General features: G+C 44.0%; 4 protein-coding genes across 8 annotated transcripts in view; 2 read left to right on the forward strand and 2 right to left on the reverse strand.

The window, feature by feature from the left end:
* Positions 1–122: 122 nt before the first annotated feature.
* Positions 123–11,277, forward strand: Helz (Helicase with zinc finger). Of its 3 annotated transcripts, none has more exons than NM_206362.2 (6): positions 123–260; positions 2,059–2,148; positions 2,216–2,648; positions 2,849–3,452; positions 3,931–8,637; positions 8,753–11,277. In NM_206362.2, exons 3-6 carry the CDS (start codon positions 2,319–2,321, stop codon positions 9,421–9,423), a joined length of 6,312 nt encoding a protein of 2,103 aa, NP_996084.1. In that variant the 5' UTR covers positions 123–260; positions 2,059–2,148; positions 2,216–2,318; the 3' UTR covers positions 9,424–11,277. The 3 variants fall into 3 exon arrangements, with proteins under 3 accessions (NP_996084.1, NP_001261848.1, NP_648725.2); NM_001274919.2 differs by lacking the exon at positions 123–260 and adding an exon at positions 739–792 and having other exon boundaries at positions 8,753–10,136; NM_140468.3 differs by lacking the exon at positions 123–260 and adding an exon at positions 1,625–1,738 and having other exon boundaries at positions 8,753–9,538.
* A 238-nt stretch (positions 11,278–11,515) lies between these two features.
* On the reverse strand, positions 11,516–12,356 carry NHP2. 2 transcript variants are annotated; one of them, NM_001274920.1, is made up of 2 exons: positions 12,028–12,356; positions 11,516–11,967 (listed from the first exon to the last, which is right to left on the reverse strand). In NM_001274920.1, the coding sequence occupies exons 1-2, from the start codon at positions 12,276–12,278 to the stop codon at positions 11,736–11,738; spliced, it is 483 nt and encodes a 160-aa protein (NP_001261849.1). In that variant the 5' UTR covers positions 12,279–12,356; the 3' UTR covers positions 11,516–11,735. The 2 variants fall into 2 exon arrangements, with proteins under 2 accessions (NP_001261849.1, NP_651965.1); NM_143708.3 differs by having other exon boundaries at positions 11,630–11,967.
* Positions 12,357–12,567: 211 nt separating this feature from the next.
* On the reverse strand, positions 12,568–13,548 carry gnu (giant nuclei). Its single transcript, NM_140469.3, has 2 exons — positions 13,420–13,548; positions 12,568–13,361 (listed from the first exon to the last, which is right to left on the reverse strand). The coding sequence occupies exons 1-2, from the start codon at positions 13,445–13,447 to the stop codon at positions 12,667–12,669; spliced, it is 723 nt and encodes a 240-aa protein (NP_648726.1). The 5' UTR covers positions 13,448–13,548; the 3' UTR covers positions 12,568–12,666.
* A 1,775-nt stretch (positions 13,549–15,323) lies between these two features.
* The window catches only part of CG17839 (uncharacterized protein), a 77,089-nt gene continuing 76,011 nt past the window's right edge, over positions 15,324–16,401 (forward strand). For both annotated transcript variants that reach the window (NM_206363.4, NM_001043141.3), the window contains exons 1-2: positions 15,324–15,678; positions 15,751–15,817. The gene's annotated coding sequence lies outside the window, so the exon portion shown is untranslated. The remainder of the gene's footprint in view (positions 15,679–15,750; positions 15,818–16,401) is intronic.

Consider the following 16,401-nt stretch of genomic DNA (forward strand, 5'->3'; position numbering starts at 1 on the left):
ACATTTCTTTGTAAACATTATTCGAATTCGATTAATTCCTGGCGCAGTACTATCGATTGTCCCTGATTTCTGCGCGACATGTTCAGCACTATTTCGCGCCGCTGCTCAGCACTGGTGCATTTCGCGAATTTTCCCTCATACATACATAACTTATTTTTAACATTTTTCGACGTGATGTGCATTTTCTCTCATAGTTTTGTGCTTAACCATGTAAAATAGAATTAGTCCGTAGTGTACAAACAATAGGATTTAGTGCAAAGGTAACGCAAAAAGAGTGCAAAAGCCCGAAATGTACGCACAAATTGGCCAGCAAGTGTACAGCTGGCTGGCTGACTTGCCATAAACGCGCTGGAAAGGGTTCAGCGCAGTAAATTTTGCTTGCTGAGCATGCAAAACGATTAACGAGCCGTATAAATAACTGACTAATCAGATAAAAGTGCAATGCGGTCATATGCATGTATTGTGCGCATATATTTTCATATGATGGCAAAATCATCGTGTAGTACATGCGCCAGTGTTGTCAAGTTCGCATGCGGTGTTGCAAAGCGACGGTTGTCGATATTCGTGCAATGTTTTGTGCCGATTTTATTGAGCAATTAACATGGCATTAAAATAAACGAAATTAAATTATTATTGCCCGTCATTAAATGTGTTGCATGTGTCACTTCTTAAATACTGGAAAATATGATTGATCCCACCATTCATTTCCACATGCGATACTCGGCGAGTGCCTTGCGAAGTTGGCCAACACTGGCGACTGTCTGCTGTTTTCAGCACGTAAAAAGAAAAATGGTAAAATAAATCCTTCTCGATTCTCGGGCTTGGTGCAAATTTACAATTAAATACGCTTCAACCATAACCAGCCACATAAACCGTAGACTAACATCGGAAAATTCGTGAAAAGTGCCTTTGTTTAGCCTGCAAACAACTGAAAAGACAACGTCAGGCAAAGAAAATCCGGCCATGTATATAAAAAAGCCAAGAAAAATCAACATTACGCTCAAAACTTCTGGAATTTGCATTTGATCGCCAACTGCGCTCGCAATTTACTGATAAATAATACCCATTTATTGTCGCATATAAATAAAAACCGCACAACAACAAAACGCACGCATACACGCAGCGAAAAAAGTAGCAGGAAAAATAAAAGAGAGCAAGCACCTCTACCAAAAAAAAAAGCAGAAAAATAATAAGAAACAACTTGAAAATTACTTTTAATTATGCTGGCGAATTTTCTCGTTCTGTGCAAGTGTTTTCCACCGGATTCTCCTCCCCCCGAGATGCCACCCTCCTCCGAGTTTTCCGTCCCCCTTTTGTGCCGGTGCGAGTGTGAAAATTGCTCTTATGAAATTTTGCGTAACCGAATTAGAATGAAAATTGTGTAAATCGAAAAATAAAGACACAGCACTTTGGATTGTTTATCATACATATGTACATATATACATATATATTCTTAGTTGCAGGCGCACTCTATAAATCCGTCTGTATATTTGTACTAAGTACACACAATTGTTTGGGAACCGATAAGAAGCGAGATATAAACAATTTCTGTTTTGGATTTAGCGAACATTACTGGCAGTCAACGAAGATGATTTAATCAATTCTTCAATATCCAAATAATTATCCGTACAAACAAGCCGGTCTTTAAAGTAATCTAAAATGTGAAATCGCCAATAGGAAAATTCAGGACTAGAATACTTAAGATGTGAAATTGTGTGCAAATTTCAAGAACACAACGGTAATTATAAACATTAAAGATTACAACATACATTAATGTATAGTACTATTATAAACCAAAGACAATAAATGTGCTTTATTGAAATAACTAAGTGAAAGTAAACTCTACATGAGAAATAACTACTTAAAAACATAAATACGAAAGAAAACAACACGTGCTCTATAAAACCAAAAATATAACATAATATAACATAACATTAATAACATAACCAAATCTAAAAACATTACACTCAACCAATTCACAATAAAAACATAAATAAGCCGTATATCCGCCATACGAACATGAAAATAAAAACTAAAACCAAACATCTTTCTTTACAGTAAACATAATGCCCGCAAAGTATCTAAAACATTAATGTAAAAACGATAATCGATTTCTTATTATTAACCACACAAAAACTGTTAAATTGTGTAAGTATAAATTCACTGAATAAAATGATCAAGAATACAAGAATACAACTTTAAACTATCCCCACAGAATTACCGTAGAGCTTAGACGAGCGATCAAGACAAGGACCTGAAAACTTCACACATGCATGACTGACCACCCGGAGGAGCCACTAAACACCAGCCAGTAAACGATGGCCGCCGAGAAGGAGATGCAGGCCCACGACATGGTCCGACGACGGAGTTGGGCCCGTGCTGTGGCGCTCTACGACCAGCTGATTGCGCCCAGTCCCGGCCAGGGAAGCGGTGGCCAGAGTGCAGGATCAAGGGCCCAGAAGGACCAGCAGATCGCCTGCCTACTGGGACGATGCGAGTGCCTCCTAGAGCTGGGAAAGTTCGAGGGTTGTCTGGCGGACGCCTACAAGGTGCTCACGCTGCTCTCCGAGCAAACAGAGTGCCTGGCCAGCGTGTCCAGGGCACGCCGATGGCTCGTCCACGCTCTTTTCAAGATGCACAAGTACGGGGTACGTATAATCCGGAGTTTACAAGAGCTTATCCCTGCTCTTGTTTTTAAGGTTTTTCATTTCACTGCACATGCTTATATGATTTACCAAGACTTAAGTTTAAAATTCAATGAGCCTTGTATGAGATTGTAACAATGTGCCAAACATACTGAAATTTACTGGAACTATGCAATCATTACCCTTTTCCAACTTTCTTTCAGGATGCCGAAATCTTCCTGAGCAAGTGGATCAACGAGCTGAGCGGCCAGCAGATATACTCGGACATATCGAAAACCCTTGAGCGGTACAAGTCCATCATTCAGATGATCATGAACGGGCAGCACAAGGCGCAGGCCCTGAAGATCCCACACGCCCGTCTCGAGGACGAGATGGCTATACTGGATACCAAACTGGATCACTGGGCCACCAACAACCTGCCGCTGGACAAGTACAGCAAGCTGCTCAGCAACAAGGGCTTGAAGAAGCGGGAGCAGCAGCAGCAACAGCAGCAGCAACAACAGCAGCAGAATGGCAATGGAATCGGCAGTTATGCGAGCAGCAGCAGTAGCTCCTCAACTGGCAGCAGCAGCACGATGTCCAGTTCCAGCACAAGTCTCCACAAGACCAACGATCTGCTGGCGGCCATGAAGCTCACGGCAGGAAAACACCAGCCGGGCTCCGGCGACGGATCTGGCTCGGATCAGGGCGATCAGGCGGCTCCATCGACCACCTGCAGCTACTGCACCATCACCTTTCAGACGAGGAACGAACTGCGACAGCACTGCCAGACCGAGGCGCACCAGAAGGTGATCATGAGCGATGAGGGTGAGTATTTTGAGGTAATAGGCGAAACATTCAGTGCTCAAAACAGAGCCAGCATTTTAAATAGGGCATATTGAAATCGGATAAAGGCAGTTGTGCAGTTCTAGCCTTCTGTGCACATTTTAACCTTCTGGTTAGCGTCAGAATTATGATTTGATAGACATGGCTATAATTAGAATGCCAATGTGGTGTAAAGAGATGCATTGTTTGAAAAGATTGAAGCACTGTTTATACATTCATTCACCTCCAATGTTTAATAGGTCATTTGCCTCTGCAAATGCCAAAATTGCCATTTATGTTTGCATAATTAACATTAACATTTAAATGGCAATATATTTTATAAATAAAAAATCTATCTAACTAAATGATTCAACACACGTAACTGAATTCTGGCTACATATATTTTTATATATATAAAAAATAACTAAATACATAAATTTCCAGTCATTCAAACTAAATAATGTTTTTACTTTCCGATTAGGTCGTGACTGGAAGTGGCGTCCGCCGCCCCGTGGTTATACACTGGACACCTATTCCCTGTGCGAGACGTTCAGCGAGGCGCACATCTGTCATTATGGAGCCCAGTGCGTGGAGGCCCATGGACAGGATGAGTTGAACGAGTGGAAGGAGCGCTTCGAGTACCGGCGAATGCGGATGCAGAAGGCTTGTGAGAAGGAGCTCTACGGCAAGTCGTACACGGAGCAAGTGCTGGATCGTTGGATTCAGGCGACAGCACCGGAGCGGGTGATGTGCGAGCGAGTGCCGGACATGGAGGCACGCTGTGAGCAGCAGCTGGTGACTAGCATTAGCTCAAAGACCTCCAAGCGGGAGTGGCTCTTCCAATTAGAGACGAAGAAGCCGCTAAAAGCGGTAGCCCTCTTGCAGGATGCCCATCGAAATCACTTTGCCCTGAAGTCCATAAAAATGTGCAAGCCAACGGAGTCCAGCATGGAACTCAAATCAGACCAAGAGTGGCTGGCAGGCAGTTCATCGCAATCGGAGACTTCCAACGAGGACTCTGCTACTTTGATTCACGAAATCACAGTTGAGTTTCACACGGAGATCTACGGCACCTTTCGGCAAGCCATCTGCTTCGATGTGGGTCAGGAGCCTTTGCTTGTGAGGCATCTGTGCGTGGATGTGTTGCCCGTGAACGATGCGGAGAAAATCGAGGAGATCAAGCGGGACATCATTAACAGTTCTGCCACCCGATGGGATGTCGCCAATACGCAGCTCACACGCTTCGAAACGACGATTGGTACTCATCTCAAAACGGAAGCGTATCTCAGCGATTTGGAACACGAAAGGGAGCTATTGGAGAGGTATCCCTGTCCCAGGGCAGCCACTTTCACTCTGACCCAGTCGACCATTGTGGAGAAGCGGTTGACGCAGAATAACTACCGCTCACGCATCCACGAGTTGTTGTCAGTGGAGGAGATTGCCCGCTATGAGCAGATAGCGAGGTATAATGTAAGGACTCGTCTCACAGTGGCATCGAATTACATTCTTACCCCCGCGGGAATGGCCACCAGTACGGCCAAGTATTCCCTGGCAGGTGAACTGTTTGCTCTTATGCGTTTGGGCAAGGACATTTCGGAGGATACGTCTCCTGGCAGATTAATTCTCTCGAACTGCAGCAGTGTGTATATCTCAAAACCTGAGGATCCCGATTCGAAAGCAGACCCAACTAAACGTGCAGTTTACGAAGCGTTGATCGAGGACAAAGGCAAGAATGTGATTTACTTGAAACTATCCGCAAAATGTGTGGAGGCAATGGCTCTGCAGGCGGATACCGAACTGGAGGTGGACATACAATTCCAGCTGAACCGAATGCCATACTGTGAGTGGCACAATGCGGTGGATAAGATCACAGATTTCCGGTTGATCTTTCCGGCTACGGAACTGGAACCGAGTATACCGTGGACACCGAAGAAGCAGTGGGCCGATTCCTGTGAACCGAAGTTGAATGCCAAACAAAGGGAGGCCGTGAATGCCATTACCACAGCTCTGAGCATTAAGTTGCCGCCAATCCTGCTGATAGGACCCTTTGGCACTGGAAAAACCTACACGCTGGCCCAAGCTATCAAACAACTGCTCACGCAGCCGGAGGCCAAAATTCTGATCTGCACGCACTCGAATTCAGCCGCTGACTTGTACATCAAGGAATACCTGCATCCGTGGATCGAGGAGGGTTTGAAGGAGGCCACACCGTTGCGAGTTTACTACCATAAGAGATGGTCAGCCACGGTAAACGGTGTGGTGCAAAAATACTGCATCACCGATGGAGTTGGCAACTTCCTAAGGCCCACTGTGGAGGATATAATGCGTCATAGAATTGTAGTTGTTACGCTGAGTATCAGCATGGAGTTGGCCACTTTGGGTCTGCCCAAGGGATTGTTCACTCACATCTTTCTGGACGAAGCTGCTCAGGCAATGGAATGCGAGGCCATTATGCCGCTTGCTTTGGCCAATGATTCTACAAGGATCGTTTTGGCTGGAGATCACATGCAAATGAGTCCGGAACTGTTCTCAGCCTTTGCCAAGGAACGCAAGCTGCACATTTCGCTGTTGGAGCGGCTGTACGACCACTATCCCTCCAACTTCCCCTGCAAGATCCTGCTGTGCGAGAACTACCGTGCCCACGAGGCCATCATCCGTTTCACTTCGGAGCTTTTCTACGAACAAAAGCTGGTGGCCTCCGGAAAACAGCCACGGCACGATCGCTTTTATCCCTTGACCTTCTTCACTACTCGGGGAGAGGATGTTCAGGATAAAAACTCAACTGCTTTCTATAATAATGCTGAAGTTTATGAGGTGGTGGAAAGGGTTTCCGAGCTGCGGAAACGTTGGCCCAGTGCTTGGGGTAAACTGAATGATACCAGCATTGGCATTATGACTCCCTACTCGGATCAGGTGTTTCGCATTCGTTCCGAGCTGAGAAAACGGCGCATGGGTGGAATATCCGTAGAACGTGTGCTCAATGTCCAGGGTAAACAGTTTCGGGCGGTATTCCTCTCTACAGTTCGAACCCGACGCACCTGCATGCCCCAAGGAAGTGCCCCTGGTTCCGCTTCCACAACCAGCATTGGCGATGCCGACGCAGACTATGGATTCTTGAGCAATTCCAAGCTGCTGAACACGGCTATTACTCGTGCCCAGTCGTTGGTTGCAGTGGTTGGTGATCCCGTGGCTCTTTGTTCCATTGGTCGCTGCCGGAAAGTGTGGGAGCGTTTCATCGAAATCTGCGACGAACATAAAAGTCTTTTTGGCTTAACTTGGTCGAACCTGCGCTCCCAACTGGATGGCGTGGAGCTTAAGCGTGGCTATGTGCTAAATCCTCTGGCTCCCGAGTTCGTCCCGCGTGCCCTTCAACCGGAGGCATATCTGCGGGAGCAGGCTGCTCTCTATCTAAATGGTCCGCAACACGGACACGGCGGCCATGGACCGCCGGGTCCTCCGGCTCATTTTGCCAACGCAGCTGGAATGCTGGGTCCCGGACCCGCGGCCGCTGCTCACCAGATGAATCAAATGGCTGCTGCCATGGCTGCCAATCAGCAACAGCTCACAGCCCACATGTACTCCACCCACATGGCCATGATGGCCGCTGCCGTCGGAGGAAAGTCTGGAAATGGCCCTGGACCAGGAACCGGCGGAGGACCCGGTCCTGGTCCAGGCCCACCTCCACACTACGGCGGCGGCGGTGGTGGTGGCGGACACATGGGAATGAGAGGACCACCGCCACCGGCGCCGCATCTGCGTGGAATGCCACCCGGTGGACCGCCACCCACACAGCAGCCAGGCGGAGCTGGTGGCGGCGGGGGTCCACCGCCACCATACGGACAATATCCAGCCATGCAGCACTGGCGACCACCGCAGCAGGGACAGAATCAAGGCCCAGGACAGCAGCCGCCACAAAATCCGAATGCCAGTCTCTGGGGTCCGCCGCCGCAAACGAATCCGTGGAGTGTGTTGCCGCCCAGTAAGCAGCCACAGCAACCTCAGCCACCGCCAGTTAGCGCGCCCGGACGTGGACCGGGTCCTTTGCCACCGCCACTCAATGCAAACCCGTCTCTTCCACTGAGAGGTGGTAGTGTGCCGCCACCGCCGCCGAATGCCTCGACTGCTGCTCACCTGCTAAGGAATCCCAGCGAACTGGGCTACTTGGCCAAGAAGTCGCTGTACAACCATGGCCAGGCATTGCCGCATCATCAGCTTTATGGACCCGGACCAGGACCACCGCCGCCTCCATCGCAGCAACAGCCGCAGGCACCGCCGATGGGTATGCAGAGGGGCAGCAGTGTGCCGAACGGACCCATGTCGCCCATGGAGAACGGACCGCCGCCACCTCCCTATCTGAGGCACAATGGTAGTGGCTACAATCCGGGAGCACCGCCACCGCCTCCGCAGCAACAACCACAGCCACCACCCAATCCGTTTATGTACGCCGGCAAGCAACCGTCTCCGAGCTCTATGAGATTTGGACCAATGACGCACGAGCTACTCCCACCCAATGTAAGCATCTATGACATGGCTTTTAATCCGAAAGACGAGCAATACAAGTGGTACGTTAAACTGCTTGAAACCGTGGGTCAGGATGGTGCCAACAAGTTTGCGGAAATGCTGCGCCAGGTGATGGCCACAATGCAACAGCAGCAGCAGCAACATAAGCCACCGCAGCCACCGATGGCTAACAATCCGATGCTCAATAATCCGCACGTGCAGCGACCACAGTATCCCATGATGTATCCACAGGGTCAACAGCAACAGCAGCAGCAGCCCCCACAGCAATCTGTAGATGCTTCACCGCCGCTGGAGAACTTCAACCAGCAGATCGATCTTGTTTTCAATTCGATTATGAATGGAGCCAATGATGTTGCGCAGCCCATACTGCGCGATGTCCTGGGCATGGTAGCTGGCACGGGCAATGCTCCTGGTCCTCCGCTTAGCAACGGTTTGAACGGAGTCGATCTCCAGCAGCAGCAGCAGCAACAACAGCAGCAGCAGCAAAGCCGCCTATTCGCAATGATGCAGCAACAACAACAGCAGCAGCAACAACAACAGGCCAAGCCACCGCTAGGACCTGGACCACTTTATCCCAATCATCTGGGCGGACCTGGTCTTCACCAGGCGCCGCCCAATGGTGGAGGTAATCTGAGCGGCGTCGGAAACACCAACTTTATGGGCAACGGTAAGAGAATTAGTGTACAAGGATTGGGTTTGATTGCAACCCATTGTCAAGTATCAAATATAAGTTGCCAGGGAGCCTTGTCATTTACCATACTAATATATTTATTCCCCACCAGCCGGAAATGCTCTGCTCAATGACAAGCCCTACAACAACGTGGGCATGCACAACAACGTGGGCTTGAACATCGGTGGCGCAGGAGTTGCTGGTCACAATAGTAATAACAACAATGGAATGCTGACCAATGGCAACAACTCGGTGCCCTTGTATCGCCGCCAGGCGCACACCGGAAACGGGATTGGAGGCGGAAATGGTGACTACAACAACATGCATGGAATGGATGCTGGCGCCAACTTGATAGAGGCACTCTTCCAGGCAAACAACTCGGTGGTGGATCACTCGGTGAAGTCGTCGGACCATATGCACGGCCTGCTGTACAACAATTTCAATGGGCTGAAGGGCGGCGGCCACGAACTGGACCTGTTCCAGGCGATGGCGCCCAGTGTGCCGCACTCGGAGGCAGCTAATCATCACCAGCAGTCCTCTGGCTCATCGGCAACCACCTATGCGGCTGTGCTGAGCCAGGGACCACAGGCGGTGGTTGGCGGAGGCGTTGGAACAGGACCATCGCCGGGACAGTCGCAGGCGCAGGCGGGCGTGGCTGGTTCAGGAACGGGCGGAAAAGTCGCGCCGGCGGTTGGTCGTAACGATCTTCTGGAGAAGGATCCGTTTGCGGCCATCCGGGAGTTGGGACAGGCCACGACCGGATTCTACAACTATTTTCAGTGAGGAACGGTGACGGCGGCAGCACATCTCCAGCTGTGGCATCAAAGGGTCATATAATCTAAAAGCAACAACAAAAAAGGAAAAGCAAAACAACAAAAAAAAGAAGAAAATTAACAACAAAAAAAATTGCAAAATTCTTAGCTGAACACAAAAAAAAAACGTAAAAAATGCCCCAGACAATGGGAAAAACGGAAGAGAAAACGAAAAAGAACTGCTTCTTAATTATAGTTGTCCCTATCCTAATTTTTTGCTTTCGTTTAAATTGCAAATAATTTTATTAATTACGGTAGTCTTAAGTTAAAAGTGTGAATTATTATAATTAATTAATAATATACAAACTTACCTATTTAGTTAATGTTTAGTGGTTACTAAAGCTCGCCCAAATGCCGCAGCGGGGATTTGTTGACGTTGACCCCTGACCCTTGCCCACAAACAGCGCCATCCCCCGCTCCACCTGTTACACCTCTGCCACGCCCCCAAGGGCGCCTCAGGCGCCGCCCATGTGGCTCCCAGCATCCAACGGGTTGCTCTGAGCAGCCCAGAAATGAAAATCGAAACGCCTATGCAAGAAAACCTTATCGATTAGACTCTTGAAACATTACAAACAGCAACAAAACAAAAAAAACTCATGAAAAAAACTGAAAAAAAAAAAACAAAAACAAACAAACATAAAAAACACAAAAAAATGAAATAATTATGTAATAACTATAAACTGCAAAATGCATAGTTAGCTTTAGATGTAAGAATATTCAAGAAAATTTGTATTGTAAATTTTTTCTATTTTTAGTGAGCCTTTCGTTCGTTTTCTACCTTTAATTTCTCAGTTGAAAGTTTCAATTTTGTACAGGAGTTGACTATTGAAAACAAAAACAAAAACAAACGAAAAAAATCAACAAAAATATTAACAAAAACATTAAAACTGAAAATTTGTCACGCACTCAAATACATAAATTATTATCCTTATTAATTGTAACTTCAGATTATATACCTATTATATATATTTAATGGCTATAAGGGATATGAACATTTTTGTGTACGAATTATACATACTTACCAACATACAAACATATATATAATATGCATATAAATATTTAAATTTGTGCACGAGTTATTTGTTCCTTTGCCCATCCGAAATTGTCGATGCATGTGTAAATTATATTACGATTGTTAAAAGCCCCCTCCCTACAAAAAAATTGCAGACATCCCCATATTTCAATTTTCAAATTATAAAACCCAAAATCCCCCCACCCCTCCCCCACTCATCGTTTAGTCCGATTTGACGACTGGTAAATGTAAAACATACGAAGGAGAAATGCAAGCATACAAAAATATAAGAATTTTTCGATAAGAGTATTTAATCAATCTTTGAGTTTTATCGTAGTATTTTGGCTAGCGACTTGGATAGCGTAAACATATTAACTTTATATAATTGTAATTATTTAACCAATGTAATGCATAACAACCAACTAAAAGGCGGAAACAAAAAAGAACGAAAAATTACATTTAATAAACAAGAAATTGTACTTTTAATAATCCCCCCTCTCTCCACACCACTCATGTCATTTGTTAAACGATCTTCTAGGAAATACATAACATTGCATACATTGCATTGCTACACGAACACATTTAGTGTTAAATTATATGTAAATTTAGACACCACACACATACAGCAACTAACTAAAAAATAATAATAATAGCAAACACCACACATCGAGCACCACGAGAACAGAAAATGAAAAGAAACAGATTTAGATTCAGAAACCAGAAGCCTAACGAAATCCTCCATTTCAACTGTATTGTATATGTAAAACAATTTATATGAAACCAGCTACGCTGAAAATACTTATAAAAAATCCCAAAAAAAAGAGAAAACAAAAAAGATCCCCAAGGGACAGCAAAAAAAAAATCTTGCACTTTTGGTTTCCTTTGCCGGCTGTGTCACTCCATCTTAACTGGTTTCGAAATTACTGTCTTGCAATTATCCATTTCCATATCAGCAGTTTTGAAACTATCTCTATTAACAAAACTAACAACTACTATATCTTACTATATAGGATCTCTTGGCTTATTGAGGGAACAAGTTAATAGTTAATTTGGCAGTTAAAAAAAAATTGTTTATTCAGCTATAGGATATATGTAAGCACCATCTGCCTAGACTCTTATAATTTATATAGCAACGAAAACTATAAAATCGTATGCAAGAGTTTATCAAATTGATTTCGTGATGCCAAAAGAATCGGCATTCTCCGAAGTTTATTGGTACTTTTTGAACTTAACTAGGTACTTAATTAGCCGATGGAACTAATCCTACAGATCTAGACGGGTATGTTTAGTGCAGACAGCTCCTCCTTGACCTCGTCGTACAGATCCTTGTACTCCTCGTTCTGGCGGACCAGCAGGGCGACTGTACCGCGCTTCACGCCCATGGCAGCTCCAAGATCCGCTCGACTGGGGGTGTAGGTATAGGGGATGCCCTTCTCCTCGCAGACGGCTGGTAAGTGGCACATGATGTCCACAGGTGTAACGTCGCCAGCAAAGATGCAAATGCTGGAGAAGATGTGGGTATATTTCTTGTTGTCTTGCAGTCACGGATCACGCAGCACTTACCCAGTTTCGCCCTTGCGCAGGCGAGTCTGTACATCCTTAAGTCCATTTCGCAGGAAAGTCTTGTGCTTCATGGCCTTCTTCACCAGTTTGTAGCACTTTTTGGCCAGTTTTTTACCTGCCATCGGTTTCGCGATGGCGTTCACAAAGATCAGCTTGTCGTCGTAGGACTCCTCCTCCTTGATGGTAACATCGCCGCTGGCCACAACGGACTCATCGGCATCCTCGGAGCGCTCTACTTTCACTTTGCCCATTGCTTTTTTGATAAAAACGTGGATATTTTGTTTAAACGGCTTTTTGTTCGAAACACGTGTTCAGTGTGACCGCGGATCGACTTTTGAAGCATACTAGCGTGCCGCAAAAATATACTAAAATAAATACCGTTCAGACATGGATTAATGCGACTTACTCTATGGTTTGTGACTTTACTAATGTTTTTAGCTAAGTTCATACACTGAGAAAAATTATTACTTAATGTTAAATGAATATTAAATTAAAAATAGAGTTCCAATCCCAAGCCCCAATCACCGCGCAAAAATACTTCAAGACCACATTAAACATTTATTAAAATCTCACATACAAATTCAAATCCACATGACATAAAACAGTTTAAAATTAGCAGAAATCCTACAGGATATAAAATCAGAAGAATTGCTTGGCCAGTTGGATAATATTCATGGCCAATCGGATCTCCCGGGCGCCGCGAACGCCCAGTGCCGCCAAGTCCTCCAGGGTCATTTGGATGAGCACCTCGATGTCGATCTCCTGGCGCGTGAACAGCTCTGTGAGATGCGCGTTTCCGGTGCGATCGAGCAGGGATTTGACCCGAGGACTCAAAGTGGGGTGCTCCACCGGGGAGCAGGGCTTATAGCGTGAATGATGGATACTGGGAGTGGGACTTCTTGGGTCCTCCACTTTAATCTTTCGCGCACTTTTCAACTTGGATTCCTCCTGCCTCAGCCGCGTTTCCTGCTGCAGTCGGATATCCGGCTTTGGTCTGTCTTCTCTCTTAGTTCTCAGTAGTTTCGAATCTCCAGATTCTCCCAGTAGCCTGGTCTCCCCATTTATAAGGGTACTTTGACTTGTGGGCGAAAATACGGAACGCGTGCGCATAAATTTCTGTGAAAATCGACGGGGCAAAGTGGATTCCGATAGTCGTTTTAACCCGGACAATGCCGGTCGACTGTTAGGAACCGTAAGATTATTGTTCTTCGGCATTCCAAAGAGTCCGTATCTCGCGGTACCCTTCCTGCCAACGCCTCCAGTGGGCGTGACATCTTCGAATGTAAAAGCTTCGGTGGAGAGGGGAGTGAGTGGGGTCAGTGGGGATGCGGGATCTATTGAAAGTTAAAGGATATATTTTAAACTTGTTTACAAAAGTATTAGCAATACTACCTCTATAGACGCGATTGTAGCGCTCCATTCGGTAATTTTACAAATAATATTTTCCACGAGCACAAAAAAGACGACAAAAAAAAACGTGCAATAAGATTTGCAAAATGCAACTAACTGTAATTAACTGCTTTTTTAATGCGACCGCATTAAGAGCGGTTAAAATTACCGAAAATTCTGTGATCAGGCAACTCATAAAATCCTAGTCATAGAACCATGATCAGTGCTGAAAAACGATCCTTAAAAATAGATCATATAATGAGTTTTTAAGATCTAAATTACAATATGTATATTTCTTTTCAAGAAAATAAATTTCAACAACAGTCACAACTATCACAAAGTGCTTAAAAATATGATATAAGAATTATGCCTAATAACTAATTGTAAACTACAATAGTAAAAATAATTCATAAAAAACTCGAGAGTTTAGAAACTATATAAAAATGTGTTTTGTTTCTGTTAAGGTTTTTGTGCCTGTTTATAATTGATTAAGAATAAACGTTAATCTGGCACATTAGAATATTCATATCCATGTTTTTTTGCTATTGTTAAATCTCTGACTTTACCCTCGTGATTTGGGTGAAATAAATAAATTAGAATAAAAGTTCAAGGAACTCGCCACGCATTAATATTTACCATTTCACATGTCTAAGTACCAAATATCGTTTTTATACCGTCTACATAATATTATTTTGCTTCTAATTAAAGCGAGTTTGTCCAGTTTTTCAGTCGTTACTTTTGCGGTGCGATTTGATTTGATTTGCTTCGGTTTTTGCGTCGAAGTTTTTGCGACAAATCTTTTTTTTGCGAATTGGCAGTCAACAGATGAACCGATAAAATGTAAACAATTGTTGCACAAAACGTGCAAATTAATTTAACGAAAATAATCAATTAAGTTAATTTAATGACGCCGAAAATTCACAATTCTTGCGTGCAATAATGACAATATTCATAAAGAGCACTTGGAGTAAAAATTGACAATTTTTTTTATGAAAATGCCTAACCATAAAACATAAAAAATTTTACATTTTGTTATAAAATTTGCACAGTAATTTATTACTTCAATAGTCGTTTGCTGTGCAAATTAATGTATTTATTGAAAAATACTTTTTCATGTCATCTGATAATCATTTAAACATATATTAATTGTTTCGCTATGCATGAAAAAGAAAATATTACAGCTAAATACTAATTTAAACAAATTAATAGTTAGGAAACTGTAATATTGTATTGGTTATGCTCTAAAATATAAATACATTTTATTTTTGTCAAATGCTTAGCGTGCACTTCTTACTATATAATATATTTTTTTTATGAAACCTTAAGTAAGGCTTACTTACTAAAGATTCGGAACCATTTTCAAAACCAGTGACTTCAGATAAATAGATATCTATATTTATCTATGTATGTAAAGATATATTATTTTGTGTACTGTGAAATCATGACATTGCCACCTGTTAAAGCCCCACAGATATTTTGGCGCTGCTGCTGCTGTTGTTTGGGTTTTAGGCGCTTACCTTGCTTTATTTGGTTTTTCGTGGGCAAGAACAACATGGAATTATTGTCTTTGCGCAGTCGGCAATGCCGAAGCTTTGCAAACCCCCCACCCCCCCTGGCGACCAATAAACTCCCCCCTTTCGGCTAAGTTGGCCACATGTGGGGCTTGTTGTTGCCGGCTTTTGGCTAAGAAACAGCTGAGCTCGGCCAGCTGCTTTGTGTTTATATTTTTTTCACGAGCATCGAAGCGCCTGCGCACTAGCCATACATATATATACTTATATGCATATACATATATAGAGCCCCCCGATCCCGAAAGCCGAAGCGGAAAGCCGAGCTTTTTGTCGACTCGAGAACGGACGTATAAAATAGCGATGGCTGGGCACAAAGCGATTCAGTCGTCTAACGGAGTTCAAACCAAGCTGAGCTGGAAAAGTTCTGTTGGCCATAGCGTGGAAACCCCAACGTAGTAGTCTGTCGTAAAAATTCAGAGAGCGAAAGAAAATAAATATTCCCAAGTCATAAACAAGTGCGTTTGAATACCAACAAAAAAAGAAGAAAGGCAAAAATCATTTACGAGTGCTGTGCTGTGGGCGCATAATTGTATGCAAAAGTGCATAAAGTATCCAACAGAATATAGCGAAATCAATTTTTGGGGAGACCCAACACAAAATAAAAAAAAATTCAATTCTTTTCGACCACTCGAGCCGTGTTCTTGAGACATGCAAAAGTAGCCAGTGAAGTGTTAAATAATAAAAAAAGAAGGTAAAAGCAAAAAAATAATAGTAACAACAAGCACTACAACTAGCGACAACTTGCGAAACGTATTTTTGCTAGTGTTTTTTATTTGTTTGTTTGCCGCCGACGACGACGACGACGAAGCCGCCTCAACAAAAGAACTTTGGTAGGTTTTTATTCGGTTTTCCACTGTTGGAGCTTTGCCTTTGTTTGCCTTGCCGTGGATTTCATGCAAATTAAATTAAGCAATTAAACGAAACACACACAAAAATTGTATTTGCCAAGCTCGATTCTTTAGATTTCTTTCAATTTTTTGCCTGGCGATTGTATTGGATTACCTCATATTTGAGCTCCCTAGGTGATTGCAAAAGTTTCGTTATTATTAATTTTTTTTTGTTTTTGTTGTTCAGCATTTCTGGGTATATTGGCAATAATTACAAAACTTACCCAATCGGTCAGTTATTATCGCCTTGTCGGATTGTGTCTGATTTTGCTGTACTAGTTTTCGCACTAGGAGTGCAAGTAGATTTTCTTTCTGCTTTATTTTTTCACTTTCGGCCGGTGCTCCTCTCTCATGGTAATGCAAATAAAAAACTCAAAAAACTTTTTTAATAACAACAGACGGCGGGGCGAAAAGTGCTGAGTGGGGAGTGGAGGGGGGGGGGTTTAGTATGGGGTTCACGGTTGGGGCTGCACTGGAATATATTTAATTGAACAACAAAAAGAAAACCAAACAATCATAGGCATCGC

Source organism: Drosophila melanogaster, chromosome 3L (assembly GCF_000001215.4).
Source record: "Drosophila melanogaster chromosome 3L".
In the NCBI taxonomy this organism is placed as follows: Eukaryota; Metazoa; Arthropoda; class Insecta; order Diptera; family Drosophilidae; genus Drosophila; species Drosophila melanogaster.